The following is a 16,642-nucleotide window of genomic DNA, read 5'->3' as shown; positions in this document are numbered from 1 at the left end:
AAGAGCTCAGAAGTTCTTAGTAGAGCACGCTCTGCCTTCGGGCCACGACATTACTTTAAGCCTATCTTGTTACGTACGGCCGTAGTCTTACGTGCATGTTAGTATTCGCCCGTGAGGTTTATTTACGGGTCAACTCGATTGGTTATGTTTGTACAACTTCGGCTAAAGTTTAGTTAGTTAGAATTAGTTTAGTTTCTTATTTTCTACCTTAAGTTAAAGTGCAACTGGAGGCTTTTCTGCAAGCCCGAGAGGGAGGCCCAACTCTCATTATTTCTTTGAGTGAATGAAAGGGTATTTTAACCCTTCTCTGGACTTATATTTTATACAACTGTAAGGAGACCAGCGAATAATCGCTAGATACTCTCATAAAAGTTCTAGTAGCCAAAAGGACATGTAACTTAACTAGAACTTTATAAACTATAAATAACTAAACTGAAGATACATGTTTATTGCTAATACTTGTTAATTAAGTCTAATACGTGAAAAATACAATGGTTACAACATGTCTTTGTCTTATTTTTAATTTTAGCAACGGCTTCTGCATTGTGGTCTATCATTGCCATTTTACCATCAGTATATAGTTTTCTCATCGCATTTCATTTGATAAGAAATATTCAGTCAAAAGATTAAATGTTTCTCCGGCTGATATGTTGTTACTAATCTGCAAAGAAGAAGCTCCTGCTGGTAGCTTTGTAAACAAGCTTAAAGAACAAATAGCACTAAACCTACTAACTAGGCATCATTCATCTGCAGCACGATTATGGGTACTCCTGAAGCGACTGATTCCAAGGAGGTTAGAATAAGAGCCAAGGAGGTCTATTCTAACCTCCTTGACTGATTCGGTGTCTCTTTCACGTCATCAGCTGAATCGCTGATTCGTCGAACAAAGGTGTTATTTGTCAAACGTAAATACCGTGAGTGGAATATGGTGTAAATTGTCAAGCCGTACTATGAGCGTATTCTCTGAATTTATTGATGTTAATTTGATGATTTTATTTTATATTAAAATTAGGTGTATTTTTTAAATCATATTGACATCTACTTTTAAGACGAGGTAAAAACAAGCTCTTTCCATGTTTCCGTCACTTAAAGGCTAAAACTGTGTCTATGTCTCTCTACAGTTAATTCAGATTTCTCTCTAAATAGCTATTGAATGCGTTCTTGGTTTTGTTCAAATACCTCTTTATCGATTCCTGGAACTTGCCACTTTTTTCAATCGGAAACTTGTTGGCGAAGTGTTAACAAGTATTCGAAGAAATGAATCTGTAATACTGATATATCATTAATACCATTTAATACTGATATTCCAAATTCCAATACTGATATTTCTCTTCTTTACCGTTCCGTAAATAGACTTGTAATGTACTTTGCTAACTAACCAGTTATTATGATTTTGATCTTTACTATGACTTCTTTCTTCCGTATGCATCACCAAAATGCAAATTATTTTTAAGTATATATAAGCTGAGGGTTTTGAATCTTACATACAGAGAGTTTCTGGCCCTCTAGTAGAGCTTAACTTTTCCAATTTTAACTAAAAGTAATTATTCCACCTTTGGCATATTTTGCCAGCTGATTACTTTAAACTCACTTAGCTGATTGCAACGCCATTAGTATTAGTTGAGCCAGCCTATACACTGGTGTGCAAAAATTAAGGACGAAGTCGAAAAATTAGCATATTAGCTGAACGAAGAGGCTGAGTGGGCAGAAAGACCAATCAGGAGATTTAGTAAGGTGATGTACGGTAGCACATGCGCAGATATGCAGGTAGACGTAATGGGGGAGTGTCTGAGTAGTATAAAGCATGTTGTCGGTGTAAGATCAGTATTTCTGGCAAAGAGATTGCACGCCGTATAGCAGTTAAAATCACACCGAGTTGCTGCCTCAGCGAGAAATGGCGAATAATCAATCTGTTAGACGACATCTGGATGCTTTTACCCAAGGTCGAATCATTGGGAAGTTGGAGGAAGGCCGCAGGACAAGTGTGGCTGCAGAGTTCGGAATTGCTCACAGCATCGTTTCACGACTTTGTAGACAATTTCAAACTACAGGAACAGCTATCGGGGGTTTTAGTAGTGGTCGTCCACGAGGAACCACACCCGCAGATGACCGGTATATTGCCTTACAGGCCAGAAGAAACAGACGGCAGACAGCGGGAGAAATCGCTAGACACACGACACAGGCGACTGGACGACCGATATTACCGTGGACGTTTTACCGTGGCTAGAAGACTGCACGGTGGTGGTCTGTTTGCACGACGCCCTGTACGGTGTATACCTCTAACGCCTGCCCATCAGAGAAGGCGTTCTCTGTGGTGCCGGGAACACCGGAATTGGAGAGACAATGAATGGGGACGAGTACTCTTTACAGATGAGAGCAGATTCAGTCTGAGTAGCGATTCTCATCGCATACTCATCTGCAGAGAGCGGGGAAGCCGCAATCATCCCTCGAACATCATTGAAAGGGACAGGTATGGAGGTTGCGGTGTCCTCGTTTGGGGAGGCATGATGCTTGCTAGTCGTACAGACCTTCACATCTTCGACGCAGGTTCATTTAAAGGGACCCGTTATTGTAACGAGATTCTTCTTCCATATGTGCGTCTTTTTAGAGGCCCTATGGGTCCGCAGTTCCTTTTCATGGACGACAATGCACCATGTCATCGCACAGTAGCTGCCGGACAGCTCTTAGAGAGTGAGGATATTGAACGTATGGATTGGCCGGCACGATCTCCGGATCTCAATACCATCGAGCATGTATGGGATTTTCTAGGCAGACGCTTGGCAGCTCGTACCTTACCACCAGTAACGATTCCGGAGCTTCGATTGGCGCTGCAAGACGAAGGGCAGCAATGCCTCAACAACTCATTGACACCCTCATTCTCAGCATGGGCAGACGCTGTGAAACCTGCCTAGCAGTCAGGGGAGATCGTATCCCCTATTAAAGACCGGATGTTTCTTGCTGGACACCCATCACAGGGATGTTTCGGCCTTCAGTCGCATTGCGCTCCATGCTACTTTTTCAATAAAGCTTCTTTTTATCCCTCTGATTTCTCTTTTAGTAAGTGTTGCTTACATTACTCATGTCCTTACGTATTGGGGATCTTACGGTATTAAATGTGTTGATTTGGAAAGCTTTTGTACAAAGTTATATTAAAAAAACCGTCTCGTCCTTAATTTTTGCACACCAGTGTACTTTAATTTATTGCCTGCGTAGTTTTAGACTACTGATCAACGTTAGATTGAACTGATTGTTATTTCTCAATTTACATCGACACAAGTAGTGGTTTATCAGTAGCATAAATCGTGCCTTTTATGTTAAAAGTTCAGACTAAATTAAAAGATTATTTTAACCTTCGCAAGTCTTTGTCATACTATTCTAGACGTAGCGATAATTCTCTAATTTGTCTAGTAGTGCTGTAGAACTTAAATTCAGTGTCCAAATTAATACCAACCACACAGAATTAAATTCTATTATTTTTATGCACCAAATATAGCATCACCATATAGATAAAGTATCAATGATAGAATTACATACCTTATTATCAGTAATTGAAAAATTTAAATTATTATTACCGATTGAAACCGATCTGCCGTGATGTAGACTACTATCGTGTGACGTCTGATTTTTTATTTACTGTACATATTTCTCTTGATAGAAATTTTTTTCTGATTCTATAGAAATTTTTTGTGATTCTCTATTATTAAAGGAATACAGTTTCTTGCACTACATTATTGCTGTTAGGGTACAGACATGAAAAGCTACGAACACAACTGAATCACTGGCTGCACATCCATGGAGTATTTGTTTGTAAGAACTATGAGAGTCATCAACTAGAGAGTTTGTAAGAACTATGAGAGCATGTACCTTTTGTAATTAATTTTCCCAAGTCTTTTTTTCCTAAATGCAATTACAACATTTTTGTGCATAATAATAAAACATTTAGCAGTATGATGAGAAAATTATAATCTCCTGTTTCTGTGATAAATATTTATTATCATCATATAGTTGAAAGTGCCCAATCTAACCCGAAAACTAAATTAAATAATTGTATTTTTCTTTGTTCTCATTTATAAGGAGGATTAAAACTGCAAATATTAACTACTTTAATTCAAACGTTTTATTACGGTGTCCAAATCATTAACTATATATTAAAATATGCAAATCTAAACTTGGCCTTTTTTAAAAGAAATATTCAACTTAGTCAAAATTAAATATCATAAATCAAAACAAATATCATTCTTACTGAACAGGCAACTGCCACTTGAATAGCAATATCTCTTGTTAGACTGAGAAGAAGGAACGTACTATGGGATTGAAGACATTCGCTTTCAAAGTACTGTATATATGAAAAAATCGTCATAAAACAAGGCGATTGCAACGCGCCCGTCATCTGCTAGAGGAAATTCGAAATTGAACTTGGAAAATTCCGTTCTGTATGTAATTTTTAGCTTTTCTAGATTTTGATTCTACTTTTTGTTTCTTATTCTTTAATTTTATTAATTGTGATTTGTTTCATTTTTCTGGAGCGGCCACTGAGCCCTTGGGAAGTGTACGTGGGCGGAACACAGACTAAGAACCACTGCCTTTAAAAGATCAATTTATTTTCACTAGTGCCGCTTAGGTATATAAATACACAAATGACTCACGTTTTGTAAGATTTAAGATTGGATTGGTCATTTAAGAGGAAATTTAATTTTATCACTCTTCTTATTATTAAGGTCTAGAAAACTTCCTTTGTTTTTTTTCTAAACTGAAATAAAGCAATGTGAAAATTTTCCATATAGAAGACCTGAAATTATTGTCTTGTCTATTCATAAGCGTAGTCTTAAAGTTCAAAATTATGATATATAAATTAAAATTTGCAGAACTCCAGAGAAATCGTAAATAAAAATCTTTGACCAGGTCAGTTCTAATAGTGTATGACAGGGGTTTTCAACCGGTGGTACGCAAGAGGAAAATAGGTGGTACGCAAAGAAGCAAAGTATTTTTAACTATTAAATTCAAAAATTGAACACCCCAACATTCTGATTGAGATTTTTTCTCTAACACTTGTAAATTTATGCGATCTGAGCTTTGGTCAAGAGTGGTGGTGGTAGTAGTACTTTGTAGTGGTGGTACTAAAGGTTTTCAATTTTTGTTTAGATGGTTCACGTTAGTCAAAATGTTGAAAACCGCTGGTGTATGAATTTTCTCTAGCAAAAAGAATAGTAGTATTTTAGACGACATAAAAGAATCCCTTTTTAGTTAACGTAAATATTGCATTCATTTAATATTATAGATTAATTGTTTTGCTTATTAAAATAAAATACTCCAGGATTTAAAGTATAAATTAATTTGGTTATTATGTTCATTAATATTAATTTAAAAATCTGTGACTGTGTTAATTTACCTCGGGTTTGGAGATTTTGTCGAACAGAATTTCTTGCATTGAATTTCGATTCTTCACTTCTTGCTGCGAAGTAGACATCTCCATTTTGGTTTTCTGGCTCTAAAACTGTAGTCACGGTTTGATCTTCTGTTTCTGGCCTCTTGACTGATGTAGTGGCAGTGGACTTCGCTTTGCTATAATAATGATGAACAGTGGGCTCCGTCACCCATCGCCTGTTTCCAGTTTTTCTTAAAATTGCTTTAGGTATAGAAAGAATAGACTTTGGTCCTCCCTTAAAAATGCAGAAAATTAGATGCATTACTTTCGAATAATTTCGAAAATTTCAAATTTCATAAGTTTTTTAGTTTTAAAACGTTTCATTGTAAATTCATGCAGATACGTCAATTTATACTTTTTTTAAATAAATATTGAAAATCTAGACCGCAGCATCCTCTGCTCATTTGATTTATGAGTAGTAATTACTGTTTCTCTATTCCGATAAAACCCTTTCATACTGTTCCAATATACATAATGAGCATTCATGAATGTGAAGATTCCTTACTAATTACGCATAAATAATTTCCATATTTTAGGTTAAGGAAACGTGAAAATTATAACTTACAAAATATCTTTACCTTCATTTTCTGACTTCTCTCTTATGTAGCATCTTAACGCATAGTCTACAAAGCGTTCATGATTGTTAGAACGTGAATTAGGCTTCTGCATATTCGAAACAGTTCCATAGATCATTAATTCTCTAAGCTTTTAGATTATGTTCCATATTGTTTTAAAATAACTTCAAAATGGCATATATTTAATCGTGAACCACAACAAATAAAGAATTCAGTACACATAATATAAGTTGTATATTTAGAATAATATAGTAAAATATCATTTATCCGAACGGGGGCGTAGTCATTAGAGAAAACACGTGTAAAACTAGTTTCGGCATTTGAAGACAGAAATAAACGCGCACTGTTGAATAAATGTTCAGACTACAGTTTACTTACATTAGTAATGCATTTATATATTACGTATATAAAATAGTGCATTTATATATTATGTGCATAAAACAATGCACTTTTATATAACGTACATAAAACAATGCATTTAAGTATTCGTTTCATTTAAAGTAATTTTCTTTTGATCCCCCCTTCGGTGCTTATAAACAACAATGTTATGCCTCCATTTAGGGAAACATGTAAGTGAAAATCATCTTTCGGAAACATAATTTCGTATTTCATTATTTAAAAAAATGGAAATAACCAATTTCGGGCGCACACATTCAGCGCTGTTTCTACTCGCCAATTCGGTTAAGCAAAACTCAATTGAAAAAGATTTAAATTTAATACTTTATATCGAACTTCCAATTAAGACAAGTTGTTCAATTTTAATGCATACACAATCAATTAGTATCTAGTTTTCTGACTGAAGACAAAATCCGTCTGTTTAATGATTTTCAATAAATCTTACATTTTTGAAGGAGTTTTACGCATGGAAAGAAAAGTTTGTTAAGAATAAAGACATAGTTAACATTAAATGTTTATGATCATTTAATAGTAACGTTTTCTGTTGTTGGTAAAAAAAATATGAATAATTATGTCGTCAACAAAACGTAACGCTTATTGCAATAGAAGTTAGTTAGTAATAGTTATTAAATTTCCTTCTACATGCAGCTGAGGAATTAGAAGATTTATATTTACTCCCAGTCCAGATTTAGCGATAATAAACTAATTTCGATTAAATTCATTCTGAATGAAACTATTAGATTATCCCATTCAATAAATTTGCAATCGGATAATTACTGCCATTAAGTTTAACAAACGTTATATATTAGCAAAGTTAATTCAGTTGAACACAGCAGAGCAGTCGAGGATGACGTTTGTGGAGATCTTTCTAATGGAACCTGACTCATATCCACATTACACATGGGAAAGACCAGAAAAACACCTATACAATTAATCCATCCGCTGGGGCTCGAACCCGGGTCGAACTACCAGTGTTCAATGATTGTAACCACTCGGCCACATTACTTTTTAGAATGTTAAACAGATCTTCAAGCGTGCATGGACAACAACAGAAAGTCTTACTTTACGATATAACAAATGCTTAGATCCGTCTACTTGGTCTTCAGCTAATGATGAACTAGAAGCTGATGCTTCCGATAGCTCTCCGCTAGTAGTTTCTGTGGTCGAAGTGCTGGCCGGGTACTCCTCATACGGTTGGTCAGGAGAGGAGAGGGCTGATGCTCTGCCAGCTGGAGCCGAATACGGCACAGCTCTCGGTATCCGAACAGTGTGTCCGAGGACAGATGATAGTAGCGAAGAAGGTGGTTGTAAGTTTGAACTGCTAAGCCTGGTTATTTGTGAAGGTGGTGCGGATGATGAGGTGAGGGTACTTTTGCGAATGATTCTGATGTTTCGCCGCTTCAAGCAGAAATAAGCGATTCCGATTCCCAGTGTCAGTAGAGATAGAAAGAGTAAAAGGCAGATGATGATGAGGATCTCCACTTCAGAAAGTTTTGCAGTTCCGATTCGAGTTGGAACCACACTCGGCACTACACTGAAATAGAAAAGGAGCATTTTAAAGTAAACATTTTCTATTACTTGAGAGAAAAAAAGTTTTACTTTCATTTTAAACAGTGATATTATTGTAGTATGAAAACTATAATAAACTACTCACGTTGGTGGCCGCACAATTTGGATACTGCCTGGAGGTGGTGTTAAAGGAGGAGGATATCGGCAGACGACCGTCTTTGTTTCGTCTTCTTCTAACTCCAATGCAGGGTGAAAACGAATAGTGATATTGTTTACAAAAACCCTCGGGGATTCCTTAGAACAAAAGAATATTTAAGGATGTTTTAAGCGGGCATCATATAAATTATGCATTCTACTTCTTTAAAGCTAGAAGACAGGTATTTCATAAAAGAAAAAAGTGCATTCTGTTTCATTTTATGCAAATGAGATTTTAATCAACATTATGCATATACTCTGCTATCAGTTTATAAGAATCCCGCTGTTAAAGCTATTCTGTTTGTTATGTTTTTGCATCTATACTGCCTTACAGTTTTTCATATTTTAAGGATTCATAACAAAGCTGATATTATTTCTTTTAATATTTTTAAATGAAAATAAATATTTAAAATGATAAACTCTTAGTCACAAAATTCTACCCTAATCATTTCCTCATATATAATATCGTAAAATTATATTTGAAGACATTTTGACCACATCTAAGGTAAAAGTGAACAGTAAATTTGTTTTCATATATAAAAATTTTCACATTAGAAAAGACTTTATGAATTCAAATGTATTTCTTATTGATTCACAAAACTTTTTCCGAACATATTATAGCCTGATGATATTTTTAACAAATAGTTCTTCGTATTTATTTCCAAAATTATGCTCTCATTCATCAAAGAACAGCTATACTGCCTCTTTGAAAAACGAAATAAAACAATTTTTTTTCTATGAAAAATTTTAGAGATGAGATTTAAACTAAAGCGGAAGAAAACTTCTAAATAAAGGGAATTGGAAAAGGAGGACTACAAGTTTCATTTCCTTAAAATATTGCTCCTAGATGTTTTTAATAAACACGAAATCTGCGAACTCTAAATAGTAAACATTTCGGAAAATTTTCATTGAGGTTTTTTAAAAATTTTATGTCGTTCTTGTGAGATGATATTCAGTCCACTTTATTTCGTTGAAAATTAAAGTTACATATTTTTACGTTCCAAATTTGCCGAGATTTCCAAGTGTAAATATATTGACTTAAGTCACTTTTGTGTATATTTAACAGACAAGTTTCAAATTTGGAGAACAAATTTAGGAAGAAGCTGCAAAATAAACGTTGCACGTTTCGGCAATTAGGCTTTCATTTGGGTAAAACAACACTGATTACGAAATCTGTAGCATTTTCTTGAAAATATACATGAAACATACCTCACAGAACGATCAATGCAAAAACGTGGAACTTCTAATTAAAGCAAGAATTTATTTATTTTAATAGAGTTTTTATTCTGCGTAGGTTATATAAACTGTTAATTTTCTTTTATACAACTCTCGTACACAACATTAAGACTATTTTCATCAAATTCTGTAGCTCAATTTAAATTGTTTTCTAGCTAGAAGTACATATTTAAGAAGTTTATATTTAAGACTAAAGATAAGAAAGCTTATATTCAAAATTTCTGAACCTGTTATATATCAATTTACAGATTTCTTTCCAAAATAAGTCATTCACTTTCCTGAAATTTGAGATACCTGATTTGCTGAAGAGTAAAAGGCAGATCATGATGAGGATCTCCTCGAATGTGTACAGAAATGTATATATTTGAATGACTGCAATTTGTTGAAGTGTCACCACAACAGGAAGAATTGTGCAGAGCATTAGAATTTCACTATTGGCTGTGAAGGTCGCAGTCTTCCCGCATTAACTATACACCTATCAATTTTGATGGAGAACAAACACCCCAAAGGATGAATCAGAGGATCTTCCACCTCTCTTCTCGACCACCAAACCAATCAATAGGGCTTTCGGGTCGCCAGCATCTTAAGTGTCTTCGTGCCGCATAGACACTATTACAGTTACAGATATCTAGAACATTCTCCTGGATTTGAAGCCAGGCCCATCCTTACGTCAGCCAGAGTCGCTAACCTCTAAATGGTTCTGGGGGGAAAGAGAGTCAACAGAAAATCGCTACATCTCAGAATTACATCTGTCTCGGACGGGTCAGACTACTCTGGCGACGAGGCATATTCCACTCGGAGCAATCAAGGAGCCATTGAGATTACGTGGTCCCTGCACAGTCTGTGCTGTGTCTTGCAGGCGCGAAGTGCAGGCGTATCCATAATGTGCAGGTGTGACCTGCAGGCGCGAAATCGTCTGTAGACGACTCAGGCAGTGGTCTGGGTGTTGTAAGTAGTAGAGCAGCCACCATACTGTAATCTACTGAAACTCGTCTTCGGACTGGAAGAGAAATCACACTAGCATAGACAATGAAAAAATGGCATCGATAAAATTACCTCCCCCAGAAAAGAGTGTGGGGCTGCAAATATAGATCTTCCACTCACTGTTGCAGAGAGTTTTGCCATGGAATGATAAGTATTATTCTTACTTTCAGTTCTCTTTAGTTTTACACAAGATTTTAGTCTGTTAGGTATTACATGAGAATATCAGTTAAACACTAGTGCAAAAAGAATTCCAAATACACATGTGTATGTTATTCTACACTTAATAATCGGAATATAAAGGAAGGTAGCAGTTGCCTAATAATTACTGCATACATTTTTAATATCCCTCTTTCTTAAATATCTTGGTGATTTTACTGAACAATGTTGATTCAGATTCAATTGACTTAATTGGTCTGTGTTATCTTCGATAATGCGTTTCATTTTCAGCAAGACACTGGAGATTCACATAGGAGTCTAGGGCACGGTCTTACTGAATAACAGATATTCAGCGGTGTGAAGAAGATTATGGAGTAACATAGATAGGTTAAAGAGTGACCGATGCGTCAAATATGGGAGTTCTGCTTGTACCTGAAGGTGAGTGGAAGCAATCTATACAGTAGCGTTAACTTCTTCGTAAACTCCATTCCTGGCTATGAATGAACATGTTACAAATGTATCTTGGTCAGCTTTAACTTACATTTCATATAAAGCAAATTGTAAGTAATATTTTCCTTTCTTACTGCGTGTCTTCGTGGTATCATTGGATGCATGTCCGGCTAACAATAAGAGGGCCAGCAGTTCCAATGCAGACGATAACTTGGCTGAATTTTTGCGTTTCTCGATCTTAAATATCTACTAAAATACTACTCTTAAATATCTACTAATCTACTACTACTTGATGAGTCTTTGTTTGAGTGCTATAACTGGCACTCAAACAAAGATTCATCAAGTTGTTGTTGGTGTTGTTGTCTTGTACATGAATTTCACAGAAGAATGACTGCCAAATCCTCAAGAAGGTTAGACGTTCTCCACAATTTTGAGGGACAGCACCCCATGGATGGTGTTTCGAAGGTCTCCCATCCCTTCCCCTTTCACCAAATCACATAGAACTTTCGGCTCGCCATATTTTTAGAGCGCCCCCATGCCGCAAATGCCTTCTCTGGGATCGAACCCCGACCTTCGGTACCACAGTGGGTTCCCCTAACCACTATATCATCTGGGCGGCGGCTAATTAAGTCATTAGGTATTTAGAGGTGGCAAACGTGAAAAATCAACGAACTCTCGTTGGGATCCGAACTCCGGACATTCCAGTTGCTAGCCAGAAGTGCTTTCAGTTATACTCAGATAGGAGATGCTGGGGATGAAGAAAATTCCTGACAAACTAAATTTTGAAAAAGCAATAATAGTTCACTTAATTTAATATCCGTACAATTTGAAATGTTGCACTTACATGGATGGAAATATATGCCTCTATAAGTTAATCAATTCATTTAAATTAGAATAAGGCAATGCCGTAAGAGTTATGTTATATAACAGACAATACACACACGCACATATCACACACACACATATATATGTGATGTACCAGCTTTTGTCAGGAATAAATAGATTGTTGAAGAATCATAAATGTAGTCGTAGCTTAAATTATCAGACGATAAGTTTAAAAAACAGGATCCATTTATTATTATTCAGGAGAAATAGCAGTTACAAAATCAGATATCCGGAGTAAATAAAAAGAATTACTAATAACTTTTTGTATGAAGTTTACTGCATCATGACATTTAAGAGAAAGCCCCCGATATTCCTTTGCGAGTCTTTTTATAGCCTCTGGAAAGGCGGAGCTTCCAAGAATGACGTCAGCCTCGTCAGCCAATCCAGTTCGCTTTAAATATTTCCAGAACATTCTATAACTGTAAGTGTAGAAAAGGCGGTAAAAACAACTTGACTACGGGGCTGTGGATTTAATTCCACGTACTTTCAAAAGAGAACGTCGCCATTAAAAATAAAAAGAACATACAGTTAGAATTTTAAGTGTATTCTTGACTATGGAATTTTATTATTACATATGTATATATATATAATAAAACAAATTAACTTACGTAATCAATATGAAACACACAAAGGTTGAAAGAAGAATGTAAACTTGTCTTAGGAAAGTATTAAAATTACAAATTGAAAACAATACTCATTATGAAAATTTAATACTTTTGCGAGCTTGTAAATACTATTGTTACTTTTCCGCATCTTTCCATTAATCTAAATTCTGATATTTCTAGTATGAAGTAAAAAACACCATTGATGACTTTCATAACAAATATTATATCAAAGATATAAGAGATAAGTGAGATGAGCCGCGCCAAATTTTATTGTTATAAACAAACTTTTGTAATTTGAGTATCAGTAAGTGTCCGAATATTGACAATTTTTGAAGGGTTTAAAAATTAAGGAATGCAATAATGGATCTCTTAAAGGAATTTCATTCATTTGATAACTTAAAAGAAAATCTATTAAACATTGTTTGTGAATTTATTATTCCATTTTATTATAAAAATCAGTCATAAAAGGGCATACATTCTCAGCTTCTGGTTATTATTAGTTTATATCGATAAAAATAGATAGATAAAACCTTTGATTATACCTGCCATGTTCCACATCCTTTCAAGGGTATCCTCAATTCATAATAATAATCACCGGTTCCATGAATGCGGCACGGCGAAGTCCGGGAACGATGGGCGTACATTAGTCCTCTGAATGGTTGTGTAAAATTTACTTTTACCACAATATCTCCACTTTCGCAGGAAAGGAAAGCTAAAAAAATAATGATGCTTACAAAAAAAAATGGTTCCTTAAACATGTATGAATTTTAAACTAAATAATGAATTTTGTTTTACCATAATAAAATATCATGAAACTGAATGATTCAGGTACATGAGTTAAATATTAAAAACTGCAGAATAAATTGCGAGTTACAGACAATTATGTAGGAATAATGTGAATCATGTAATTATATGTGAATCATGTGAATTATGAATTTTGTGCGAAACGTGGGAAATATGAGACGTAAAAATTGACAAAGGATTACAGCAACTCATTTTTTATTAAGTCAGGATCTAAACAATACTAATAATAATCTAATACATAGATGTTAATAATAAAAATACCTTACATTGCTTATAAATATCGCCAGAAAGCGCTTTGCGTTCTATGTACACAGCAGGGAACGGGAAATGTTCGATATCTCCTATTCTACTAAGCCAATTTGTAGAGATATTACGATTTTTTGGAAGCCAGCGAGATGAAAAATATGCAACCGCCTTCGCCGGGAATCGAACCACGGAACTCTGGAATACCGGCCCAGCGTGCTACCGTTACACCACGAAGGACGCTAGGAAAGTGGAAGAAATACCTTATATACTCCTCTTTTTAAAGGGCGACTAGGGTTTTAGGGGACCTAGTCGCCAAATCCTGGGTGCGGAGAATCATCATCCACAACCCTTTTAGTTCGGACGCCACTGTAGAGATATTAGGATTTTTTGGAAGCCAGCGAGATGAAAAATATGCAACCGCCTTCGCCGGGAATCGAACCACAGACCTCTGGAATACCGGCCCAGCGTGCTACCGTTACACCACGAAGGACGCTAGGAAAGTGGGAGAAATACCTTATAAATTCACGAAATCAAAATGGCGTTTTCCATGTCTCGCAAGAGCAACTTGGGATATATATTAGATTTAAACATAGCATTTGGTAAATTCAAATTGTTCTAATATAGGTATTTTGACACAAAATCGGACTTTTTCTGAAATGACATGTAAATTTTTTTCCATATTTCGATTCTACGACTAAATATTAAATTTTATTAAATCTGGTGCGAAATTCAAAGAGAAGTTCAAAAATTTATCTTGGCACATTTTTTTTTTTTTTTTTTTTTTTTTTTTTTTTCAGTTTGCGCCAAGAATAATTTATTTGACGAACTTCTTAATTTATAGCAACCTATTTTCCCTTCCTTTTTTTTTTTTTTTTCATTGTACAGAAGCGGGAAAAAAGTCATCGTTCATACTTTCAAATAATTTTAACAAAGCGCGTAAACCACATTTGGCGTCATTATCGCTTAACAGCAAATGTGCCAAATGTCAAAACGCGCCAATATATAAATTCATGTAAATCTTAGGAAATTTTGTATAAAAAAAGTCTAATTTTTTTTTGTACGTATGCTTAGAAATACATCTACTTTAAGATGATGGTAAAACTTTTATAGTTTATAATTCAAAATATTTTTCGAAAAATTTGTAAACGTTGTTTAAAAACACAAATTTTAAAAATAAATCATAAAAAATGGATGAATTTTATTTGGAAAGAACGTAAATTCCTAAATGTAAAAGGAAGAACAAAAAAAAATTTTTAAATAAAAAAGATATATTAGTAAATATATGACAAATTCAATTAACATGGAGGAGCTAAAATTCTGAGAGCTAATTTTTTAAAAACTATTCGTGCGATTTTTACAAAACTTGGCAATCTGGCATAATTTTAATGATAGAATCAAAATATGGAAAAAAATTGTCATGTCATGTCAGAAAAAATCCGATTTTGTGTCAAAATACCTATATTAGAACAATGATATATATAAATCTAATACATATCCTCAGTCACACTTTCGAGACATGAAAAACGCAAGCTGAATTTCGTCAATCGGCCCAGTAGAAAAGTAGATATAGAACTGTCCTTTTTTTTTCTTTTTTTGCGCAGTGTACCATACGGCATCTTGGGCACAATATAATATACAGCTTGACAGAAAACCCCACACCTTACAGATTGATTAGAAAGAGACCAAACTTTGTACATAGATAAATAATCAATCATTTAAAGAATGATTAATTTTCAAATAATATACAACGGTAAGATACTTAGATAAATCAAACATCAAAAAGATTTTCAGCCATATTTGAGGCCATACATTCTTCAGCGTTTCCATGCATCGAAACAAAGAAATTCTAATCATATCATGTGCTATAATGCGTCACGTGTTGTTGATAAAACCATGCAATTAATCGTTGTTTCGCAAAAGTGGGAAAGATTCAACAGTCGCTCAATCATATTCTACAAACGTTCGACTAGCGAGAGATTGGGAGTTCAAGTTGGACAAAAGAGGTCTCTCACATCCTGCATTTCATTCAGGCTGAGCATAAGAGTGTCAGGTCGGGCGATATCTTTTTAAAAATGGTTGTCAGACGTTACAGAAAGATATGTTTAGAAGATACAGAAAATGTTTAGACTGTAGCATGTCAACAGTGGCATACCATTAATGTGCACTAGACATGAATCATTATTAGCTCTAATGACACCCCAAACAATTATTCCACGTTATATCCTCTCTAAAAAATGGCAGATGCATCCGACTGATGATCACATCGCTTCCAATCCTTACATGCTAATTATCATTTGTGAGACAGAAACAAGATTCGTAGCTGAAGGACGCTTTCATATTTTTCAATCTAGGCAACTCTATTCAGATTTCATCGCGAAATTTTAAGAATCGCCACTGAGATAGTAGAAACATTCAAAATATCTTCACTTGTGGACCGTGGGATAGATTATATGGGTGTCACGTCTTATTGGATAATTAGTCCTGATTGACGTCCATCTCCAGGCTTCGAGTCCCATACAACACTGCACATTTCTTATCATTGATTACGCGTCAAAAGAAACATTTTTAACGAAAACCAATTCTTTGTGAGAAACTCTATGCGGACCGCAGTTACAGACGAAACATGGTCGCCACAGTCGTAAAATGTCCCACATGTGTAGCCGGAACTTCGCTTTCAAGGACACTTTTTTGACTAGGAACCCTCCAAAGGTATGGAAAGGAGGAGCACCTTTCTTCGAAAATTTTCTCTCACCGCCACGCATCGCTAAGATGTTAGAACCCCATTAATGCCATACCTTTATTTTCTTCGTTCACCACACTCGTAAATAGCATAAAAACTCGCATATTAAAGCCATTAAGATTCCAAAACATTGTTTGGATGCTTATATCCCGTGTGTTAACCGGCTTGCAAATGCATAATTTATACGTGTGCCCAAAGAAATCTGCGTGGTTATGCATTCTTTCTATCAACTAGTGTATATACAGCTATATTCGGTACTGAAAACAGTACATCTAATATCCTACAACACGTCCATGAAGATAAAACGGCCTGTGCATGGAGAAACTATAAATCTATTCAATTATGGAGTACAACTGAACAGTAATTCAAAAGACCGCGGAATCTTTGCCAAGGCAATCGGTAATCTTTCTTGCCCTTGGATGACATAGCAACGTTT

At 35.2% G+C, this 16,642-nt stretch overlaps 1 protein-coding gene across 3 annotated transcripts in view; it reads right to left on the bottom strand.

The window, feature by feature from the left end:
* Positions 1-16,642, bottom strand: part of LOC118195687 (uncharacterized) — a 154,810-nt gene that overhangs the window by 20,904 nt on the left and 117,264 nt on the right. For all 3 annotated transcript variants that reach the window (XM_035367015.2, XM_035367017.2, XM_035367016.2), the window contains exons 5-8: positions 12,959-13,128; positions 8,051-8,199; positions 7,459-7,930; positions 5,390-5,660 (exon numbers count right to left, since the gene is read on the bottom strand). In XM_035367015.2, the coding sequence (XP_035222906.1) occupies positions 5,390-5,660; positions 7,459-7,930; positions 8,051-8,199; positions 12,959-13,128 (1,062 nt within the window). The remainder of the gene's footprint in view (positions 1-5,389; positions 5,661-7,458; positions 7,931-8,050; positions 8,200-12,958; positions 13,129-16,642) is intronic.

The sequence above is a fragment of the Stegodyphus dumicola genome, chromosome 3 (assembly GCF_044657685.1).
Source record: "Stegodyphus dumicola isolate Sdum_Otavi_A_Nest chromosome 3, ASM4465768v1".
Taxonomy (NCBI): Eukaryota; Metazoa; Arthropoda; class Arachnida; order Araneae; family Eresidae; genus Stegodyphus; species Stegodyphus dumicola.
The sequence above is the reverse complement of the archived record's forward strand: the minus strand, read 5'-3'. Positions and strand labels throughout refer to the sequence as shown.